Source organism: Somniosus microcephalus, unplaced genomic scaffold, assembly GCF_052327205.1.
Source record: "Somniosus microcephalus isolate GS21.2 unplaced genomic scaffold, FLI_Smic_1.0 unresolved_chr1, whole genome shotgun sequence".
Taxonomy (NCBI): domain Eukaryota; kingdom Metazoa; phylum Chordata; class Chondrichthyes; order Squaliformes; family Somniosidae; genus Somniosus; species Somniosus microcephalus.
In genome coordinates, this window is record NW_028225179.1 from 86,188,902 (window position 1) to 86,200,905 (window position 12,004).

The following is a 12,004-nucleotide window of genomic DNA, read 5'->3' on the forward strand; positions in this document are numbered from 1 at the left end:
GTGGAGTGTCCCAGGGGTCAGTGCTGTGAGATGGGCTGAGAGGAGTGTCCCAGGGGTCAGTGCTGGGAGATGGGCTGAGTGGAGTGTCCCAGGGGTCAGTGCTGGGAGATGGGCTGAGTGGAGTGTCCCAGGGGTCAGTGCTGTGAGATGGGCTGAGAGGAGTGTCCCAGGGGTCAGTGCTGCGAGATGGGCTGAGTGGAGTGTCCCAGGGGTCAGTGCTGGGAGATGGGCTGAGTGGAGTGTCCCTGGGGTCAGTGCTGTGAGATTGGCTGAGTGGAGTGTCCCAGGGGTCAGTGCTGTGAGATGGGCTGAGAGGAGTGTCCCTGGGGTCAGTGCTGTGAGATTGGCTGAGCGGAGTGTCCCAGGGGTCAGTGCTGACAGATGGGCTGAGTGGAGTGTCCCAGGGGTCAGTGCTGTGAGATGGGCTGAGCGGAGTGTCCCAGGGGTCAGTGCTGACAGATGGGCTGATTGGAGTGTCCCGGGGGTCAGTGCTGGGGGATGGGCTGAGTGGAGTGTCCCAGGGGTCAGTGCTGGGAGATGGGCTGAGTGGAGTGTCCCAGGGGTCAGTGCTAGGAGATGGGCTGAGTGGAGTGTCCCAGGGGTCAGTGCTGGGAGATGGGATGAGTGGAGTGTCCCAGGGGTCAGTGCTGGGAGATGGGCTGAGTGGAGTGTCCCGGGGGTCAGTGCTGGGGGACGGGCTGAGTGGAGTGTCCCAGGGGTCAGTGCTGTGAGATGGGCTGAGTGGAGTGTCCCAGGGGTCAGTGCTGGGAGATGGGCTGAGTGGAGTGTCCCAGGGGTCAGTGCTGTGAGATGGGCTGAGTGGAGTGTCCCAGGGGTCAGTGCTGGGAGATGGGCTGAGTGGAGTGTCCCAGGGTTCAGTGCTTGGAGATGGGCTGAGTGGAGTGTCCCAGGGTTCAGTGCTGGGAGATGGGCTGAGTGAAGTGTCCCAGGGGTCAGTGCTGGGAGATGGACTGAGTGGAGTGTCCCAGGGGTCAGTGCTGGGAGATGGGCTGAGTGGAGTGTCCCGGGGGTCAGTGCTGGGAGATGGGCTGAGTGGAGTGTCCCAGGGGTCAGTGCTGGGAGATGGGCTGAGTGGAGTTTCCCAGGGTTCAGTGCTGGGAGATGGGCGGAGTGGAGTGTCCCGGGGGTCAGTGCTGGGAGATGGGCTGAGTGGAGTGTCCCAGGGGTCAGTGCTGGGAGATGGGCTGAGTGGAGTGTCCCAGGGGTCAGTGCTGGGAGATGGGCTGAGTGGAGTGTCCCGGGGGTCAGTGCTGGGAGATGGGCTGAGTGGAGTGTCCCAGGGGTCGGTGCTGGGAGATGGGCTGAGTGGAGTGTCCCAGGGGTCAGTGCTGGGAGATGGGCTGAGTGGAGTGTCCCAGGGGTCAGTGCTGGGAGATGGGCTGGGTGGAGTGTCCCAGGGGTCAGTGCTGTGAGATGGGCTGAGTGGAGCGTCCCACGGGTCAGTGCTGGGGGATGGGCTGAGTGGAGTGTCCCAGGGGTCAGTGCTGGGAGATGGGCTGAGTGGAGTGTCCCAGGGGTCAGTGCTGTGAGATGGGCTGAGTGAAGTGTCCCAGGGGGTCAGTGCTGGGAGATGGGCTGAGTGGAGTGTCCCAGGGGTCAGTGCTGGGAGATGCGCTGTGTGGAGTGTCTCAGGAGTCAGTCCTGGGAAATGGGCGGAGTGGAGTGTCCCAGGGGTCAATGCTGGGAGATGGGCTGAGTGGAGTGTCCCGGGGGTCAGTGCTGGGAGATGGGCTGAGTGAAGTGTCCCAGGGGGTCAGTGCTGGGAGATGGGCTGAGTGGAGTGTCCCAGGGGTCAGTGCTGGGAGATGGGCTGAGTGGAGTGTCCCAGGGGTCAGTGCTGGGAGATGGGCTGAGGCGAGTGTCCCGGGGCTCAGTGCTGGGAGATGCGCTGTGTGGAGTGTCTCAGGAGTCAGTCCTGGGAAATGGGCGGAGTGGAGTGTCCCAGGGGTCAATGCTGGGAGATGGGCTGAGTGGAGTGTCCCAGGGGTCAGTGCTGGGAGATGGGCTGAGTGATGTGTCCCAGGGGGTCAGTGCTGGGAGATGGGCTGAGTGGAGTGTCCCAGGGGTCAGTGCTGTGAGATGGGCTGTGTGGAGTGTCCCAGGGGTCAGTGCTGGGAGATGGGCTGAGTGGAGTGTCCCAGGGGTCAGTGCTGGGAGATGGGCTGAGTGGAGTGTCCCAGGGGTCAGTGCTGGGAGATGGGCTGAGTGGAGTGTCCCAGGGGTCAGTGCTGGGAGATGGGCTGAGCCGAGTGTCCCAGGGGTCAGTGCTGGGAGATGGGCTGAGTGGAGTGTCCCAGGGGTCAGTGCTGGGAGATGGGCTGTGTGGAGTGTCTCAGGAGTCAGTCCTGGGAAATGGGCTGAGTAGAGTGTGCCAGGGGTCAGTGCTGGGAGATGGGCTGAGTGGAGTGTCCCAGGGGTCAGTGCTGGGAGATGGGCTGAGTGGAGTGTCCCAGGGGTCAGTGCTAGGAGATGGGCTGAGTGGAGTGTCCCAGGGGTCAGTGCTGGGAGATGGGCTGAGTGGAGTGTCCCAGGGGTCAGTGCTGGGAGATGGGCTGAGTGGAGTGTCCCAGGGGTCAGTGCTGGGAGATGGACTGAGTGGAGTGTCCCAGGGGTCAGTGCTGGGAGATGGGCTGAGTGGAGTGTCCCAGGGGTCAGTGCTTGGAGATGGGCTGAGTGGAGTGTCCCAGGTGTCAGTGCTGGGAGATGGGCTGATTGGAGTGTCCCAGGGGTCAGTGCTGGGAGATGGACTGAGTGGAGTGTCCCAGGGGTCAGTGCTGGGAGATGGGATGAGTGGATTGTCCCAGGGGTCAGTGCTGGGAGATGGGCTGAGTGGAGTGTCCCAGGGGTCAGTGCTGGGAGATGGGCTGAGTGGAGTGTCCCATGTGTCAGTGCTGGGAGATGGGCTGAGTGGAGTGTCCCAGGGGTCAGTGCTGTGAGATGGGCTGTGTGGAGTGTCCCAGGGGTCAGTGCTGGGAGATGGGCTGAGTGGAGTGTCCCAGGGGTCAGTGCTGGGAGATTGGCTGAGTGGAGTGTCCCAGGGGTCAATGCTGGGAGATGGGCTGTGTGGAGTGTCTCAGGAGTCAGTCCTGGGAAATGGGCTGAGTGGAGTGTCCCAGGGGTCAGTGCTGGGAGATGGGCTGAGTAGAGCGTTGGACATAGACCAGTACACATAGTTAAAAGGTCGTTGCTTCAGCAGGATCATCGACCTCTCCTCCCAACACGCATGCTCATTAGTGTTACAATCTGTTGAATGGTCTCCGCACATTCTCCATCCAGGAGTGAGTGCCTCTGTCCCTAATAGTCTTCACTTCCTGATCTCTCTGAATTATTTATCACAGAGAGTCCCATTCTTCTTTCACACTGCCTCTGGATTGGCATTGCCCGTTCTGCAATATTGGAAAAGACCGATCTCACCCCCAGATACATGAATATGCACCGAGACACAACAAGAAGCCAGGAGTTGCCCAACAAGCTCCCCTTTCCTGGATGATCTCAACCATCTCACCATATTCTCAACTTGCTCTGTCACAAACCTCTCCTGATCTTCGTCAATGTGGACAGAACTTTGTAAATATCGCGATCAGAACAGGGAGAAGGAACGGAATAACCGTCTCTGTGTCCCTGATTCACAGTGGCCCATACACTATACACTCCAGTGTCACAGAGTGCAGTATAACTACGGCTGGGTACCCGTCTGGCATCCATTAAACAGGGCAGTCAGTGGGAGATTCTGCTTATCTTACCGGATGTCTGGTTTGTTCCCTTCATTATCGTATTCAGATTCTCCTTTGCTATGTTGGACAGTCTGTTCCCGACACCTGTAAAATATTCCCACATTTCCACGTTGAAAGCGTCTGCCATGAACTGCTGCCTGGGGATCATCCGACGGATATCAGTGTCATGATAATTAAGTTGAACTCCCTTCACCATCGCAATATTAGTAACCTCGGGAAAGTCACTAATGCCAGAGATTGCCGTGTACATCACAGTAATTGAGTTAGTGTCTGTAAAATAAACAATTAAAGGGACAGGTTAATAAACATTTAAAAACACTGTTCAAATTGAAGCCCATTCACACAATGACAATCTCCAATAGCACACCATTTTATCACAACATCTGATGTTATAAACTTAATACAATTAAACTGGGTCACAATAAGATGGCTGCAGCTCCTCCGAACAGGGAATAAACATGGAACCAGAGTCACTGAGAAGACCGATGGAGTCTGTGGGGACACGTGGGAGAGTCTGGGACACATTCGAGCGGTTGCAGTGTTAAACAGAAGATCTCTAACCTAGAACAGTAACCTGGGACACATCCGATTTATCTCTAACCTGGAACAGGATCCTGGGACACACCCGGTCTATCTCTAACCTGGAACAGTAAACTGGGACACGCCCGGTCCATCTCTAACCTGGAACAGTAACCTGGGACAAACCCGGTCTATCTCTAACCTGGAACAGTAACCTGGGACACACCCGGTCTATCTCTAACCTGGAACAGTAACCTGGGACACACCCGGTCTATCTCTAACCAGGAACAGTAAACTGGGACTCACCCGGTCTACCTCTAACCTGGAACAGTAACCTGGGACACATGCGGTCTATCTCTAACATGGAAGAGTAACCTGGGACACACCCGGTCTATCTCTAACCTGGAACAGTAACCTGGGACACACTCAGTCCATCTCTAACCAAGGAAAAGTAACCTGGGACACACCCGGTCTATCTCTAACCTGGAACAGTAACCTGGGACACACCCGGTCTATTTCTAACCTGGAACAGTAACCTGGGACACACCCGGTCTATCACAAACCTGGAACAGTAACCTGGGACAAACTTGCTCTATCTCTAAACTGGAACAGTAACCTGGGATAAACATGGTCTATCTCTAACCTGGAAGAGTAACCTGGGACACACCCGGTCTATCTCTAATGAGAAACAGTAACCTGGGGCACACCCGGTCTACCTCTAACAATGAACAGTAACCTGGGACACACCCGGTATATCTCTAACCAGGAACAGTAACCTGGAACACACCTGGTCCATCTCTAACCCAGGAACAGTAACCTGGGCCACACCCAGTCTATCTCTAACAATGAATAGTAACCCTGGGACACACCCGGTCTATCTCTAACCAGCAAGAGTAACCTGGGAATACCCGGTCTATCACTAACCTGGAAGAGTAACGTGGGACACACCCGGTCTAACGCTAACCAGGAACAGTAACCTGGGACACACCTGGTCTATCTTTAACCTGGAACAGTAACCTGGGACACACCCGGTCTGTCTATAACCAAGAAACAGTAACCTGGGACAGACAGGGTCTATCTCTGACCAAGGAACAGTAACCTGGGACACACCATATCTCTCTCTAACCTGGAAGAGTAACCTGGTACACACCCGTTCTATCTCTAACGAGGAACAGTAAGCTGGGACACACCCGGTCTATCTCTAACCTGGAAAAGTAACCTGGTACACATCTGGTCTATCTCTAACTAGGAACAGTAACCTGGGACACACCCAGACTATCTCCAACCAGGAACAGTAATCTGGGCACACCTGCTTTATCACTAACTAGGAACAGTACCCTGGGACACACCCGGTCTATCTCTAACCAGGAATAGTAACCTGGGACACACCTGGTCTATTTCTAACCTGGAACTGTAACCTGGGACACACTTGGTCTATCTCTAACCTGGAACAGTAACCTGGGACACACCCGGTCTATCTCTAACCTGGAACAGTAACCTGGGGCACACCCGGTCTACCACTAACCAGGAACATTAATCTGGGCACACCCGGTCTATCTCTAACTAGGAGCAATAACCTGGGACACACCCGGTCTATCTCTAACCTGGAAGAGTAATCTGCGACACACCCGGTCTAACGCTAACCAGGAACAGTAACCTGGGACACACCCGGTCTGTCTACAACCAAGAAAAAGTAAACTGGGACACACCAGGTCTATCTCTGCCCAAGGAACAGTAACCTGGGACACAACCTTTCTCTCGCTAACCTGGAAAAGTAACCTGGGACACACCCATTCTATCACTAACCTGGAAGAGTAACCTGGGACACACCCGTTCAATCTCTAACCAGTAACAGTAACCTGGACACACCCGGTCTATCTCTAACCTGGAAAAGTAACCTGTGACACATTCGGTCTATCTCTAACTAGGAACAGTAACCTGGGACACACCCGGTCTATCTCTAACCAGGAACAGTAACCTGGGACACAACCAGACTATCTCTAACCAGGAACAGTAACCTGGGAGATATCCGGTCTATCGCTAACCAGGAACAGCAACCAGGGACACACCCGGTCTATCTCCAACCTGGAACACATCTGGTCTATCTCTAAGCTGGAACAGTAACCTGGGACACACCTGGTCTATCTCCAACCTAGAACAGTAACCTGGGACACACCCGGTCTATCACTAAACTGGAACAGTAACCTGGGACACACCTGGTCTATCTCCAACCTGGAACAGTAACCTGGGACACACCCGGTCTATCACTAAACTGGAACAGTAACCTGGGACAAACCCGGTCTATCTCTAACTTGGAACAGTAACCTGGGACACACACGGTCTATCTCTAACCTGGAACAGTAGACTGGGACACACCCGGTCTATCTATAACCAAGGAACAGAAACCTAGGACACACCCGGTCTATCTCTAATCTGGAACAATACCCAGGGACACACCCAGTCTGTCCATAACCAAGCAAAAGTAACCTGGGACACACCTGGTCTATCTCTAACCAGGAATACTAAACTGGGACACACCAGGTCTATCTCTAACCTGGAACAGTAACCTGGGACACACCCGGTCCATCTCTAACCTGGAACTGTAACCTGGGACACACCCGGTCTATCACTAATCTGGAACAGTAACCTGGGGGACACCCGGTCTACTGCTAAACAGGAACAGTAACCTGGGACACACCTGGTCTATCTCCAACCTGGAACAGTAACCTGGGACACACCTGGTCTATCTCTATCCTGGAACAGTAACCTGGGACACACCCGGTCTATCTCTAACCTGGAAGTGTAAGCTGGGACACACCCGGTCTATCTCTAACCTGGAAAAGTGACCTGGGACACACCCGATCTATCTCTGACCAAGGAAAAGTAACCTGGGTCACACACGGTTTATCGATAACCAAGGAACAGTAACCTGGGACACACCCGGTCTATCTCTAACCTGGAAGTGTAAGCTGGGACACACCCAGTCTATCTCTAACCTGGAAAAGTGACCTGGGACACACCCGATCTATCTCTGACCAAGGAAAAGTAACCTGGGTCACACATGGTTTATCGATAACCAAGGAACAGTAACCTGGGACACACCAGGTCTCTCTCTAACTTGGAAAAGTAACCTGGGACATATCCGCTCTATCACTAACCTGGAAGAGTAACCTGGGACCCACCCAATCTATCTCTAACCAGGAACAGTAAACTGGGACATACCAGGTCTATCTGTAAACTGGTAGAGTAATCTGGGACACACCCGGTCTTTCTCTAACCTGGAACAGTAACCTGGGACACACCCGGTCTATCACTAACCAGGAACAGTAACCTGGGACACACCCGGTCTGCCTATAACCAAGCTAAAGTAACCTGGGATACACCTGTTCTATCTCTAACCAAGGAACAGTAACCTGGGACACACCCGGTCTATCACAAACATGGAAGAGTAACCTGGGACACACCCGGTCTATCTCTAACCAGGAACAGTAACCTGGGAGAAATCTGCTTTATCTGTAACCAGGAACAGTAACCTGGGACACACCTGGTCTGTCTCTAACCTGGAACAGTAACCTGGGACACACCCGGTCTATCTCTAATCTGGAACAATACCCAGGGACACACCCAGTCTGTCCATAACCAAGCAAAAGTAACCTGGGACACACCTGGTCTATCTCTAACCAGGAATACTAAACTGGGACACACCAGGTCTATCTCTAACCTGGAACAGTAACCTGGGACACACCCGGTCCATCTCTAACCTGGAACTGTAACCTGGGACACACCCGGTCTATCACTAATCTGGAACAGTAACCTGGGGGACACCCGGTCTACTGCTAAACAGGAACAGTAACCTGGGACACACCTGGTCTATCTCCAACCTGGAACAGTAACCTGGGACACACCTGGTCTATCTCTATCCTGGAACAGTAACCTGGGACACACCCGGTCTATCTCTAACCTGGAAGTGTAAGCTGGGACACACCCGGTCTATCTCTAACCTGGAAAAGTGACCTGGGACACACCCGATCTATCTCTGACCAAGGAAAAGTAACCTGGGTCACACACGGTTTATCGATAACCAAGGAACAGTAACCTGGGACACACCCGGTCTATCTCTAACCTGGAAGTGTAAGCTGGGACACACTCAGTCTATCTCTAACCTGGAAAAGTGACCTGGGACACACCCGATCTATCTCTAACCTGGAAGAGTAACCTGGGACACACCCGGTCTGCCTATAACCAAGCTAAAGTAACCTGGGATACACCTGTTCTATCTCTAACCAAGGAACAGTAACCTGGGACACACCCGGTCTATCACAAACATGGAAGAGTAACCTGGGACACACCCGGTCTATCTCTAACCAGGAACAGTAACCTGGGAGAAATCTGCTTTATCTGTAACCAGGAACAGTAACCTGGGACACGCTCGGTCTGTCTATAACAAAGAAAGAGTAACCTGGGAAACACTCGGTCTATCTCTAACCTGGAACAGTAATCTGGGACACACCCGGTACATCTCTAACCTGGTAGAGTAACCTGGGACACAACTGGTCTATCTCTAACCTGGAACAGTAACCTGGGACACACCGGTCTATCTCTAACCTGGAACAGTAACCTGGGAAACACCCGGTCTATCTCTAACCAGGAACAGTAATCTGGGACACACCCGGTACATCTCTAACCTGGTAGAGTAACCTGGGACACAACTGGTCTATCTCTAACCAGGAACAGTAACCTGGGACACACCCGTTCTACCTCTAATCTGGAACAGTAACCTGGGACACACCCGATCTATCTCTAACCTGGAACAATAACCTGGGACACACCTGGTCTATCTCTAACCTGGAACTGTAACCTGGGACACACCCGGTCTATCTCTAACCTGGAAGAGTAAGCTGGGTAACACCCGGTCTATCTCTAAGCTGGAACAGTAACCTGGGACACACCCGGTCTATCTCTAACCAGGAACAGTAACCTGGGACACACCCAGTCTACCTCTAACCAGGAACAGTAACCTGGGACACACTCGGTCTGCTTATAACAAAGCAAAAGTAACCTGGGACACATCTGGTCTTATCTCTAACCAGGAGCAGTAACCTGGGACATACCTGGTCTATCTCTAACCTGGAAGAGTAAGCTGGGACACACCCGGTCTATCTCAAACGTGGAACAGTAACCTGGGACACACCTGATCTATCTCTAACCTTGAAGAGTAAGCTGGGACACACCCGGTCTATCTCAAACGTGGAACAATAACCTGGGACACACCCGGTCTATCTCTCACCTGGAAGAGTAACCTGGGACACACCCGGTCTATCTCTAACCTGGAACAGTAACCTGGGACACATCCGATCTGTCTATCACCAAGCAAAAGTAACCTGGGACACACCTGGTCTAACTCTAACCTGGAACAGTAACCTGGGACACACCTGGTCTTATCTCTAACCAGGAACAGTAACCTGGGACACACCCAGTCTATCTCTTACTAGGAATAGTAACCTGGGACACACCCGGTCTACCGCTAACCAGGAACAGTAACCTGGGACACACCTGGTCTATCTCCAACCTGGAACAGTAACCTGGGACACACCCGGTCTATCTCTAACCTGGAACAGTAACCTGGGACACACCCGGTCTATCTCAAACCTGGAACAGTAACCTGGGACACACACGGTCTATCTCTAACCTGGAAGTGTAACCTGGGACACACCCGATCTATCTCTGACTAAGGAACAGTGACCTGGGTCACACACGCTTTATCGATAACCAAGGAACAGTAACCTGGGATACACCAGGTCTCTCTCTAACCTGGAAAAGTAACCTGGGACATACCCGCTCTATCACTAATCTGGAAGAGTAACCTAGGACTCACCCAATCTATCTCTAACCAGGAACAGTAACCTGGGACACACCCAGTCTACCTCTAACCAGGAACAGTAACCTGGGACACACTCGGTCTGCTTATAACAAAGCAAAAGTAACCTGGGACACATCTGGTCTTATCTCTAACCAGGAGCAGTAACCTGGGACATACCTGGTCTATCTCTAACCTGGAAGAGTAAGCTGGGACACACCCGGTCTATCTCAAACGTGGAACAGTAACCTGGGACACACCTGATCTATCTCTAACCTTGAAGAGTAAGCTGGGACACACCCGGTCTATCTCAAACGTGGAACAATAACCTGGGACACACCCGGTCTATCTCTCACCTGGAAGAGTAACCTGGGACACACCCGGTCTATCTCTAACCTGGAACAGTAACCTGGGACACATCCGATCTGTCTATCACCAAGCAAAAGTAACCTGGGACACACCTGGTCTAACTCTAACCTGGAACAGTAACCTGGGACACACCTGGTCTTATCTCTAACCAGGAACAGTAACCTGGGACACACCCAGTCTATCTCTTACTAGGAATAGTAACCTGGGACACACCCGGTCTACCGCTAACCAGGAACAGTAACCTGGGACACACCTGGTCTATCTCCAACCTGGAACAGTAACCTGGGACACACCCGGTCTATCTCTAACCTGGAACAGTAACCTGGGACACACCCGGTCTATCTCAAACCTGGAACAGTAACCTGGGACACACACGGTCTATCTCTAACCTGGAAGTGTAACCTGGGACACACCCGATCTATCTCTGACTAAGGAACAGTGACCTGGGTCACACACGCTTTATCGATAACCAAGGAACAGTAACCTGGGATACACCAGGTCTCTCTCTAACCTGGAAAAGTAACCTGGGACATACCCGCTCTATCACTAATCTGGAAGAGTAACCTAGGACTCACCCAATCTATCTCTAACCAGGAACAGTAAACTGGGACACACCAGGTCTATCTCTAAACTTGTAGAGTAACCTGGGACACACCCGGTCTATCTCTAAGCTGGAACAATAACCTGGGACACACCTGGTCTGTCTATAACCAAGAAAGAGTAACCTGGGACACACCCGGTCTATCTCTAACCAGGAACAGTAACCTGGGACACACCCAGACTATCTCTAACCAGGAACAGTAACCTGGGAGATATCCAGTCTATCTCTAACCAGGGACACACCCAGTCTATCTCCAACCTGGAACACATCTGGTCTATCTCTAAGCTGGAACAGTAACCTGGGACACACCCGGTCTATCTCTAACCATGAACAGTAACCTGGGACACACCCGGTCTACCGCTAACCAGGAACAGTAACCTGGGACACACCCGGTCTATATATAACCAAGGAACAGGAACCTAGGACACACCCGGTCTATCTCTAATCTGGAACAATAAACTGGGACACACCCGGTCTGTCTATAACCAAGCAAAAGTAACCTGGGACACACCTGGTCTATCTCTAACGAAGGAACAGTAACCTGGGACACACCCGGTCTATCACTAACCTGGAAAAGTGACCTGGGACACACCCGATCTATCTCTGACCAAGTAACATTAACCTGGGTCACACACGGTTTACCGATAACCAAGGAACAGTAACCTGGGACACACCCTGTCTCTCTCTAACCTGGAAAAGTAACCTGGGACATACCCGCTCTATCACTAACCTGGAAGAGTAACCTGGGACCCACCCAATCTTTCTCTAACCAGGAACAGTAAACTGGGACACACCAGGTCTATCTGTAAACTTGTAGAGTAACCTGAGACACACCCGGTCTATCTCTAAGCTGGAACAATAACCTGGGACACACCCGGTCTGTCTATAACCAAGAAAGAGTAA

At 52.6% G+C, this 12,004-nt stretch overlaps 1 protein-coding gene across 1 annotated transcript in view; it reads right to left on the bottom strand.

Moving 5' to 3' along the window:
* LOC147095555 (class I histocompatibility antigen, F10 alpha chain-like) overlaps nucleotides 1-12,004 on the bottom strand; it is a 125,439-nt gene that overhangs the window by 33,141 nt on the left and 80,294 nt on the right. The window contains exon 2 of the mRNA XM_085973660.1: nucleotides 3,765-4,025. Coding sequence (XP_085829786.1) covers nucleotides 3,765-4,025 — 261 coding nt within the window. The remainder of the gene's footprint in view (nucleotides 1-3,764; nucleotides 4,026-12,004) is intronic.